This window comes from Sparassis crispa, assembly GCF_003851025.1.
Source record: "Sparassis crispa DNA, contig_000005F, whole genome shotgun sequence".
Lineage (NCBI taxonomy): Eukaryota > Fungi > Basidiomycota > Agaricomycetes > Polyporales > Sparassidaceae > Sparassis > Sparassis crispa.
Window position 1 is genome coordinate 752586 of NW_020939752.1, and position 11522 is coordinate 764107.

Here is an 11522-nt window from a genome sequence, read left to right on the forward strand (position 1 = left end):
CAGAGAAGCCGACATAGCCAGTGCGCAGGGGCGCACGTCGCTACCTATGCTCGTTGTGTGCAGCCCCGATAATTCACTCGCATTTTTGAATTCGTACGTCCCCATTTCGCAATGTCTGCGAGCCTAACTGGCAGAGAAGCCGGCATAGCCGGGGCGCAGGGGCGCACGTCGCTACCTACTGCTGAGCCGGTTTGTACAGTCCCCATCCACTCCTGGTATTTTCGAATTCGTGCGTCCCGGTTTTGCAAATGCCTGCGAGCCTAACTGACAGAGGAGCCGACATGGCCGGTTCGCAGTGGCGCACGTCGTTACGTGCTGTTCACGCCCGGTGTGCGCATGGCGACGCTGCTTCACCACGACGCCCACGCTCGACACATGGTGTCCGTTTCGCCCCCCTCCTACCGTCAAGCATCTGCGTGCTGTGGATCAATCATCTCTGGCCGTCAGCCCGAAATAATAGGTCCACAGCAGCAGGTACTGAGCCCGCCTCGTCAACTATTTATTTTCCTCGGTGAGTCGGTAGCGACGCCAGACGCTGTGGCGCCTCCGCCTCGACCTCGGCCCGGTTCCTTCTCTAGACTCCTGACGCATGCGAGGACCAGGGTATAGCACGGAGAGCCATTACTTTGTTAGACCGTACGTCCGAACCGTCGTTCCGATTCGGTACTCGTCATAGCACGTATTCACCGACTCTTCCCGCACATCTATGCACCGCACCGCGTTCCTGGAGCGAGGAAAACCCGCAACACAGCTCCGCCATCGGCATCGCATCGGAAGCACCCCGGGCTCGCGAAGGGTGGAGCGGGCGCGAACTCGCGTCCAGTCTGGCAAAAAAAAACAAGAGCGAGCTGCTCCACTTTTTGCGCACCTGTCCGCGAAGCCTTTTCGTTACCTCTTCCCCCCGAACAAAAGACCGAAAACACAAAGAAGAGTCAAGACGGTCCGCCTACGCGCGGGCGGTCCGGACGGCGTTCCCCGCTCACACGTCCTCCAACTCCACACCAGCCCCGCGTCGTACCCCACGCCAGAGCACCGGTGCAGACAACGCATGAAGTCACTCAGGAACGGAGCCCACGCCCCACTCTCAACTCGAAGACGAGGATCCATCAAAGTCTATTGCACTCTATCTAGCCCAGCCAGCTGGAGAATCGTAGCGGGGTCATGACGCGGGGGGGGACATAAATACAGTACTATAGCTAGTAGTACCCAGCAGTCAGCGGGGGTGGGCGGGGCTCTCGGGATCTATGCGATGCGGGTGGAAAAGTGCATGCACGTATCGAAACGTTACGCAGATGGCCAAGTATACGCAGACACACGACGAGAATGAGACTAAGGAAAGCTAAAAGCTAAGCGAGCGGCGCGACAGCGCATATGCACAAACGAGCGAGGGGCGCGCACCGCGCAGCGTCCACGACTACAAAAAAAAACCAGAAACGCATGGTATCTATCTATATAATGTTCCCAAGCAGCAAGTGACAAGGCGGGTGATAACGTCCGCGCGCGACTCTATACCGGTGTCGGCCGTGGTGGGGTGGGCAGACGCAAGGTGAGCATAGCATAGCACAGGAGCAGTCGCGGGGCCAATCCTCGCAATTTTGGTCCGGGGCCGGGGGGTATACACAAAGCAAAGCATTCGCGACGACGGGCGCGCAGAGAGACGGGCGCAGCGAGCGGCCCCTTCGCGCGCTCAGCTCAGCACCCCTCAGGCTTCCACTGCCACATCCTCACATAGTCCCTGCAAATCCGCACCACGGTCAGCCCCGCCACACGAATCGAAAAAGAAAAAACGCGGAACACGCACACTCTAAACGCGCGATCGTCCGCGCTCGCCGGCCACGTCGCGGCCCACTCGCCCTGCGCGAGCGCAAACTCGCGCATCGCCTCCGCGCTCCCGTCGTACCACGGCTTCCCGCCCACGTTATCCGGAAACCACCCGCTCGTCCCGCCCACCGCCAGATCCAGTATCACATAAAAGTTCTGGTCAAACGGCGCGCTCGCGCCGCCGCTGCTGCCCCACGGGTCCGGCACCGCCACGAGCGTGTCCGAGCCGTTGTGCGCCGTGGCGGGGTACGCCCCGCGCGCCCAGAAGCTCTTCCCGCCGCGCCCGCCCGTGTTGAGCGCGATCATCGCGCGCAGGCGCGTGTCCACCGAGAAGCGCATAAAGTCCGGCGTCCACTCGAGCGTGTACACGTGGAACGCCGCGCCGAAGCTCGCCCGCTTCTGCGTCCACCACCCGAAGATCGTCGTGAGCAGCCCCGGGAGCGGCCCGTAGTTGAGCGTCGAGCGCACGTAGTTCGAGCCCTGCGCGGTGTACGCCAGCCCGTTCCCGCGCGCCTCCATGATCTGCCCCCCAGCCCGTCAGCATACGCGCGCATCATCGCGAAAGAAAGGGTGGGGCTCACGTCGATCTCGCCGCTGAGCGGCCACGGGCCGTACACGCTCTGCACGGGCATCATCCAGATGGCGGGCCAGAGCCAGTCGCCCGCGGGGAGCTTCGCGCTGACCTCGACGCGCCCGTAGCGGATGCTGTGGCTGTTGATCGTGCTGATCCGCGCGGACTGCACCGGGTTCACCACCGTCCCGGACGAGTTCGAGGACGTCGCCGAGCACGCAGTCTGTCACTCTGTTTCAGCCTACGTCGGGGTGTAAGGAGAGGAGGGAAGGAGGGGGGGGGCTTACGGCGTTGTCGGTGGTGCAGCCCTGGAGCGGGTACGTGTACCCGTCGAGCACGGAGCCCTCGCCGATCTCGTCCGAGGTGAGCGTCGGCATGATGTACAGCTCCCCGTTGTTCACGTACAGGTTCTTCGAGTCCGTCGTCGTCATCTGGAACTCGCCGTTCCTGCGCCCCCAAAATCAGCAACCCACCCACAGCCAAAAAAAGAAAAGAAAAAAAGAGCAGAACACGCACCCGAACCCGCCAAGCTCCACGTCCGCGGTCCACGTATTCGTCAAATCCAGACTGTCAAACTCGTCGCTCCAGACGGGGCACAGCTCCGAGTCGGGGAGGAGCATCACGTCCGTGTACCCAAAGTAGATGAACACCGCCGCGCCCGCGACGCCGAGCCACATCATGCAAAACGTCATCCACCACGCCGCGCGCCCCGCGCGGTCGCGCTCCTTGAGCCACGGCTTCTCCTCCGCGGTCAGCTTCGCGGCCAGCGCGTGCGAGCGCATCGGCTTCTTCGCCTTGCGCAGCGCCGCGTGCAGCTCCGGGTACCCCGAGGCGGAGCCGGAGCCGGAGCCGTAGCCGCCGTACGTCGAGCCGCCGGTCGGGGTGTGGGTGCCGGTGCGCGCGCCGGGCAGGGCGGTGTACGAGCCCGAGGGCGGGTACGCGTACGGGATAGACGGGTACGACGGCGGGGACCACAGCGAGGAGCCCGGGCGCGAGGCCGGCGAGAGGAAGTTGGGGCGCATCGCGCGCGCGTTCGGATCTGGCGAAGGGTCAATACAACGACACTCTTTCCTCTGATTCGGACACGCACCGGAGTAGAGACCCGCGGACCCGGCGCCGGCAGCGGCGGCTGCGGCGCTCGCGCGGTAGAGCTGGCTCTGGCTGGCGATGGGGCTCGGCGGGGTCGCGCTCCTGGCGTTGCCCTCCATGAAGGGCGCATACGGGCGGCCGAGCTCCCCGAGGTCGCTCGTGCTCGCGCCAATTGGGGGCAGCTGGGCGTAGCCCTGGGGGTAGGACGTGCCGACGGCAAACGGAGGAGATATGGCGGCGCTGCCGAAGGAGGCGGAGCGGCGGAGGGACTCGAGGCTCCTGCGGCCGGGAATGGGGGTGCCCGGGTCGGGGTTGCCGGGGTGGCTCTGGAAGGGGAAGGGGTACGCACTGGGCGGGGCGCGGTGGGCGCCGGGGGGGCTGTAGACGGAGCCGGGGGGCGTGTCGGCGGGGGCGCCGTGGGGCTGCGAGGAGGAGGGCGAGCTGGCGGACTCCTCCGAGGCGGGGGCGGGCGCGGCGTACGAGTACTCGTTCGCCATGGAGGAGCGGCGGCGGTGGTGATTGCGGGCGCGCACGGCGCGGGGGACGGGGCCAGCGCCTGGTGGGGAGGCCACTGGGGCAGCTACGGGCGGGGGCTGGGTGCCGCGTGCTGCGGGGCCGGCGGAGGCGGAGGCGTCCGAGTCGCTCGCGGGTTCGAGGTCCAGGGTGTCCGCGGAGGAGGTGCCGGAGGAGCGACGGTCCCCGTCTGCGACGAAGGGCGGCCTGGGTGGTGAGAGCGGGTGGCTCACGTCCTTGGAGAGGGGCCGGGGAGGGGCAGGCTCTTCGTCGATGTCTCGCTGAGCGGGCACAGAGGGCGCGGCGGCAGGAGCACCAGAGTCTCTGCGAGAGCGAGCGCGGGTGCGGACAAAGGCGGTGGCGAGGGCGGCGTGCATGGGCGGAGAGGGCGGCGCGGGCAGGAGGGCGTCCTCGTCGCTGCTGGTGGGGGAGGAGCTCTGGGCGTGGGCGTGGGCGGTGGAGGGAGAGGGCGCGGAGGGCAGAGCGCGGTAGGCGTCCGCCGAAGAGTAGACCGAGCGTGAGGGATACGACTCGCGGTTGCGGGAGGCCATCGTCGCCCTGCGAGGGAGGAGAGAGAGAGCAGGAGCAGGAGCAGGAGGAGAGGACGAGGTTAAGGCCCTCCTCGATAAGCTCGCGTGCTGCGTCCTTATCGTCCGTTACGTCGCCCTGCCTGGGGTCCCGCCCGCCCTGCGCACCTTCCCTGCGCCTCGCTCCACCCGTTCTCTATGAACGCAGCAGGCAGCCAGACTCTCAGAGCTTCAATTCATCTTTCGTGCTGCACCCTGCACGAGCTCCAGGGCGAAACGTCTGCGCACAAGCCGGCGACTTAGGACTCTGATCGCCGATTTCAACATACCTGACACCTTCTGCCTCTGTCTCTCGCGCAAACGCCCTCGGTCCCGAAGGGCGACCGCTCCGTCCTCCCTGCAGCGTGCTCCCCCGCGTCTTCTCTCTCGAGTGCACAAGGCTACTAGGATGCGTCTGTGAGCGCGACGGAGCGCCGTGGTAAAACGAGTATGCTCTCGACCGCAGCACAACTGCAGCTTCTGTCCTTCTGAATCAAGCAGAGACTAGTCCTTCGAGCTCGCCTGCGTCGCGTAGAATTTTCGCGTCTTCTGGCTCGACTTGTCGATAAACGAGGGGAAGTCGGAGGGGCATACTTGGACAGTCGAAGAACGCCGGGGCATGCGCCACGACGCCCCGGCCTCTTCTCAGCTCGGCCCCTGTCGTTCGTGTGTCGTAAAACAGACGACAACCAGAGGCTAATTGACGAGGAAGATCCCAAACCGGGCAGGCGAGATACCTAATTCAGAAATACGCGGAACGTGCTTCGACGCGTCCTTCCTTGCGACCTCTCGAGCCGGTTCTTTGACGCAACACTGTGAAGCACTAGGGAGGCGTACCGCAGTACAACAGATGCCTCTCTGGCGTCGGTCGATGGTCGCGATGCGCTGTGACGTCACGCGTCGGGCCCGCTGGGGTCCCACCCCAGACTCAATTTTCTCCGCAGTGGCACCGAGCGTCCCACTCCTGCACCTCCTGCACCTCGCGTGCAGCCGACGCGCCCCACCTCCACTATCCACGTACACTATGACGCGCCGATGACACGTTGCCATCGGTGAAGCGCGATGCAGCCCCTTAGCGCCCCTCAGTCGTCAGATAGGCTCCCCCGCGCCTTCCATACGCGCACCGTTCGTTCCCTGCCAGCCCAGGCCCCCGGACGGAGCTGCAGTACGTATGTCGTCCACCGTTCAGGCACGTCCCTCCTTTTTGCACCCTCGGATGCAGATACCTGCGCAGGTCGTCGCGCGCGCGTGACACCCCCGCAACGCGCTCGTCCGAGCTGTGTCCCAGCGCAGATATCCCGCCCGGTCCCTCTGAGAGCCAATATTCCACTCGACGCGCGCTAGGAGCGCAAAATGCAGTGTGGGCGTCTGCGATAAGGGAACGGCCGGAGAGGAGGGAGGCAGGCAGGGAGACACCAGACACTCGCCCATGATACGAAGCTGCGGTACTCCCCAAACGCGATCCCCGTCGCGAACCCACACTCAAAACCCGCGTGTGAGTCTCCGCTCCTGCTCCTGCCCCGCGTGCAGTGCTGCGCCCCGCGTTTCCCCCTCCACCATCTCTTCCTTCTCCTTCCATCTGCGAACTCTGCCCTCTCTCCCCTCTTACCCCCGCCGGCTAGGTAGGTCGCTCCCGCCGCGATGGACTACGACCGCTACGACGCCTTCCTGCACCACATCTTCAAGCAGACCCAGGGCGACGCGTGGTTCCGCCCCAACGAGGACGCCCTCTCCGCCGGCGTCGCCCTCCGCGTAGAGCACCCCGGCGTGCCCCTCCCCGAGTTCCGCGTGTTCCCCTACGAGAACCCCGCCCTCGAGCCCTTCGAGGCCGCCGTCGCCGCCCTCAACCCCGCCGTCGCCGTCAAGGTGCGCAACGCCGCCGTGCATGCCGCCCTTGCCGAGGTGTGAGTCGCTTTGTTTTGTTTTTTTGTTTGGCTTGGCTTTGGGCTTGCGGGTGTGTCGATGTTGGGTTTCGCGGGAGGGAACTGGTGCCTTTGAGCGGTGTGCAGTGGACGATGCGCCTCCTATGACGCGCCCCCCCCCCCCCCCCCCGCGCCCGCCATCCCGTCTCGCCGTCCATATCGTCCAGGCGTTCACTACTGACGCTGCCTTGCACGCAGGGGCCCCGATAAGAGCATCTACGTCGATGCCAACACCCAGATCCAGATCCTCGAGACCATGATGGACCTCCCGAGCGCCGATAAGGAGCAGAGCGCCGCCTTCGTCGTAAGTCCTTTCCCCTCTTCTTGCCCCGCGCAAGAACCCGTCGTGTTTGGGTTTGTCGGATTTGGGATTTTGGATTGTGGAGTTTCGGTGGTGGCTGGGGACGATCCGCATTCTCGGCTCCGTCTTTCATTTTTTCGCGTGCCTAGTCTTTTTTTGGGTACGTCCGTCTTTTTGCCAAGGAGCGGTGCGGCACCGCCGTTCTTTGCCCTCCCTTCTGGCTGTGCTGTACGGCTTCGCGCATGCCGCGTGGGAGCACGTGTGGGCCTTGCTTCTGCTTCGCGCACGCGTGGTCCGCCTCTGCACTTCACTTTGCGGGTGCAGGACGGTTATTATCGCGCGGGCCTTGATGCGCGCTGGGTGCAGAACACGGACCAGGGCTGCGCCGTGGCTTACGCGCGGGAGAGGGTCGCGTTGGGCTGTGTGCGGAGTGCGCGTTTCTGCGTTTTGAGCGCGTGCTTCGTGAGGCTCAGGTTCGATAGGGGGTGACTGGGAAGGAGGTGTCTGTCTCCTTGAGCGAGTGGCGCTTCCCTCGCGAGCCCTTCGCGCTCCTCGAGGCGGGCCTATCTCGCCTCCGTCTGTTCCGCTTTTCGCTTCGTCACCCCGGTTTCTGCTTCTATGGTGTTCTTGCGTGCTTCCCTTCCTTCACTCGAGTATGCGCCTCTGTCCATCCGGAACATGGCTCACGTCCGCAGGTGCTATCATGATTCGTGGAGCTACCCATAGACAGAGGTTCCATTTTCGTTGCCTGTAGTCGTATCGGCATTTGACAGCAACGCGGGATGAGGGCCTTCCCTCTTCGTCGTGCTCATTGCCCACTGTCCGCTCACAATCTACCCCCTTTTTTTACGTTGCGTCCTCGCACCGAGCTCCGAACGTGCGCTGACACTCCCCGCAGCGCGACGAACGCGTGCTGGTCGTCTGGTCCGACGCGATAGACAGCATCATCCCGCTCTGCCAGGACTTCGAGGAGCGCCTCATCAAGCTCCTCTGGCGCTCCCGCCCCAACGCGGCGTCCCACGCCGCCTCCGCCAGCTCGCAGCCCGCGAGCGTGTCCGGCTCCGTCGAGGGCCACTCCCTCATCCGCCCCAGCTCGCGCCTGTCCGTGCCCCCCACGCGCTCCCTCCATGCCCCGGCGCTCCCCGGCACCCCGCGCGGCATGGGCCGCGACAGCCTCGAGCTGGGCCCCGACGTCGAGAAGGGCGTTGGTGTGCAGGAGAAGGAGGCGGGCGCCAAGACCGTCGTGCGCAGGTGCGTTTCCCGTGTTCGAGGATGGTCTGCCGGCGCTGATGTATGTGCGCAGGACGTGGTGGGGCCGCCGCAAGGAGGTCGTGGTGGACGACCGCTCGGAAGCGAGCCTGTATGGCGAGCGCGAGCCGGACCCGCGCCCGATGCGGTTCCTCGCTCCGCTCTACAATGGATTCGCGTTCGCGCTGAGCATTTGTGCGTCCGTCCTCGTGTCGTGTGCGGGTGAGTGTGGTGGCTGATGCGTGGGCGCGCGGGCTCAGTTTTTATTGGGAATGGGCTCAATACCCTCATTGTGGAGTGGCGGCTCGATAACGACTACGTGCGCTTCGCGCTCGCGGTCCTCATCCCGCTCCTCTTCGCCGTCTCCCTCGTGCGTCTGCTCGCTGCTGTGTCCGTCGATCCGCCCTGCTGATGCATTTTCTTATTTCGCCTTCTCTCTCTTTTTTTTTTTTCGGAGGCGCTGTTAGTTCTTCGCGATGCAGATCGTCCAGAACGTCACGATGGCGCTCGGGCCGATCGCGCAGTACCACCAGAACTCCAAGTACTACTCCGCGGTGAAGCCCCGGCCGAACAAAGTCGTCGACGCGGACCTGCCGCACATCGCGATCCAGATGCCGGTGTACAAGGAGAGCCTGGACGCCGTGCTGTGAGTCTCCCCCTCGCCGCTCTGCCACGCTGGCCGCGCTCTCCACTGACGCAGCACGCAGGGCGCCGTCGATCGAGTCGCTGAAGAAGGCGATGCGCACGTACGCGCGGCAGGGCGGGACGTCGACGCTGTTCGTGAACGACGACGGGCTGCGGCTGCTGGCGGTCGAGGAGCGCGACGCGCGGATCGCGTACTACGCCAACCACGGGATCGGCTGGGTCGCGCGCCCGCGGCACGACCCCGCGCCGGACGGGTTCCGCCGCGCGGGGCGCTTCAAGAAGGCGTCGAACATGAACTACGGGCTCGCGCTGTCGCTCAAGGCGGAGAAGCACCTCGCGGTGCTGCAGGCGCAGGCGGCGGCGCGCGGGAGCGCGGCGGGGCACGGCGTGCGCGAGGAGACGCGGTATGGGATGCAGTACCAGCAGCACGACGGGGAGGACCAGGGGGTGGTGAATGTGGGGCGGGGCCAGCGGGGGAGCGCGGAGGGCGAGGAGCGCGCGGAGGAGGAGTGGTTCGACCTCGAGGAGCAGGCGCTGCAGATGGCGATCGACGAGGTGTATGAGGCGAGCGGGCACCGGTTCCGCCCGTGGGCGGCGAACGGGCGCGCGTGCCGCTTGGGCGAGCTCGTGTTGTTGGTCGATTCGGATACGGTCGTGCCCGAGGTGCGTGTGCTGCTGTTTGTGGGGCGCGAGTGCGGGCTGGGGCTCATTGTCTCGTGGGTGTGCGCTTGTAGGACTGCTTGCGGGATGCGGCGCGCGAGATGGCCGAGGACCCGACGCTTGCTATTCTCCAGCACGAGTCTGGTGCGTGCCTGTGCGCTCTGGTGTTCGCCGTGCTGATGATGTATGTGTGTTTTTTTTTTTCGGGCTGCAGATGTTATGCAGGTCGCGCACCACTACTTTGAAAACGGCATCGCGTACTTCACGCGGCGGATCAACAAGTGCATCTCGTACTCGTGCTCGAACGGCGAGGTCGCGCCCTTCGTGGGGCACAACGCGTTCATGCGCTGGCAGGCGATCCAGGACGCGGCGTTCGTAGACCCCGCGGACGGGCAGGAGAAGATCTGGTCCGAGTCGAACGTGTCCGAGGACTTTGACATGGCGCTGCGCCTCCAGATGCGCGGGTACATCATCCGCTGGGCGACGTACTCGAATGGCGGGTTCAAGGAGGGCGTCTCGCTCACCGTGGACGACGAGCTGAACCGCTGGCAGAAGTATGCGTACGGTACGTCGCCCTTATTTGCCCGTCTTGGTGGAGGAGTTGTTTGTTGAGATGTGTGCAGGCTGTAACGAGCTGCTGTTCAACCCGATCGTCCAGTGGTGGCGCCGTGGCCCGATCGCCGTGCAGATCCATAGGTTTTTGTGGTCGGGCGCGCCGATGCACTACAAGATCTCCATGCTGTCGTACATGTTCTCGTACTGTAAGCCGTTGTCTCCACTCGCCCCGTCTCTCCTTCGTACCATTGCTGACTCTTTGGGACAGACGGTATTGCAGCCTCGCTGACGATTGCGGTCCTCAACTACATCCTGCTCGGCTGGGAGCTTCCCGTGGACGGCTTCTACCAGCACAGCTTCGAGATCTGGCTTGCGACGACGGTCGTGTTCATCGGCTCGGGAAATGTTGGGTTCACGCTATTGCAGTATCGCATTGGCGCGCGGTCGTTGGTAGGCTGCCGGTTGCAATATGTCGTCCTTTCGCGTACTGATGACGTACTCTAGCTCGGGGCGTTTTTCGAGAACGTGATGTGGGTTCCGTTCTTGTGAGTGTCGTGGTGTTTCGGCGTCGATCGTCTGGTGTTGTTGTTGACCGAGCGGTTGTGCAGCTTCTTTTTCTTTGGCGGGCTCTCGCTCCACCTGTCGATTGCGGTGCTCGCGCATCTGTTTTCGTACAATATTACCTGGGGCGCGACGACGAAGGAGGTCGAGCGGTCCAATTTCTTCAAGGAGGTGCCCAAAATTCTAAGGAGGTGCGTCCTATATCCACTGGGTCGCGTGTGCGCCGTCTTTTGCGCGAAGTCTTGTGTCTGACTGTGTTGTAGATTCTGGTTCGCGTGGACACTGTCCGTCGTGTTCATCGCTGGCATGATCATCGAGAGCACGACGTTGGTCCCCATCGAGTGGCGCATCACCGGCGCCGGATGGGCCGTCATCCTGCCGCTCGCTATCTCCTCGAGCTGCCATATTCTTTTCCCGGTGCGTATTGCGCTCGTCTCCTGCCGATGCCTGCCGTTGGCTGACTGCTCGCGGGTGGGTTGTGTAGATCGTGCTGAACCCGTGGTTGATGATCTTCTCGTATTAAGAGCTGCGCCTGGCGTGCGGACCCTGACACACTGCAGTCTGGCTGCATATACCATATCGTCGCCGTGTATACCATTACATGTCTGGACTCGGACGATACACCTGAATACGGACTGGCATCACCCTCTTTGTCGTGTACCTTGTGACCTGTTCGCAGTCTCATCCCCCCTGCTACCTACCACCCTGTTCACAGTCTCATCCCCCCTGCTACCCATCATCCTCCAATATCGCACCGATCGCGTACAGTGTCTGCCCTCTACATCTAGACTGTCCCGCCTCTGTTCTGTTTCTCCCTCCCTCGTACTGACATGGACTCGTGTGCAGTTGTTACAGTGATCTTGTTGCTTATATCTACCGTTTTCGCGCTATGCGCTTACACGCCCACATGCTCGTACGTCGTGCACTCTCGAATACGCTTCTCCCTGTCCGCTTCTTGCTCCTTACCACTGTACTTTGCATCATACTGTGATACAGCACACGGGTGTGGCCTTGTACCCGCGAGCTGACCGCTGCGTCGTGGAGTCGTGAGTCGTAAGTAGTAATTTATT

General features: G+C 63.8%; 2 protein-coding genes across 2 annotated transcripts; one reads left to right on the top strand and one right to left on the bottom strand.

The window, feature by feature from the left end:
* Nucleotides 1-1692: 1692 nt before the first annotated feature.
* Nucleotides 1693-4545, bottom strand: SCP_0602800 (glycoside hydrolase family 16 protein; the record flags this gene model as incomplete). The annotated part of the gene is made up of 6 exons (XM_027759414.1): nt 1693-1735; nt 1802-2343; nt 2403-2615; nt 2680-2839; nt 2909-3431; nt 3483-4545. 6 exons carry the CDS (start codon nt 4543-4545, stop codon nt 1693-1695), a joined length of 2544 nt encoding a protein of 847 aa, XP_027615215.1.
* Nucleotides 4546-6201: 1656 nt separating this feature from the next.
* SCP_0602810 (hypothetical protein) lies at nt 6202-10975 on the top strand (the record flags this gene model as incomplete). The annotated part of the gene is made up of 15 exons (XM_027759415.1): nt 6202-6464; nt 6681-6786; nt 7682-8034; nt 8087-8226; nt 8292-8401; nt 8499-8677; nt 8739-9339; nt 9411-9480; nt 9551-9901; nt 9960-10097; nt 10160-10341; nt 10396-10436; nt 10500-10643; nt 10716-10869; nt 10937-10975. 15 exons carry the CDS (start codon nt 6202-6204, stop codon nt 10973-10975), a joined length of 2871 nt encoding a protein of 956 aa, XP_027615216.1.
* Nucleotides 10976-11522: the final 547 nt, after the last annotated feature.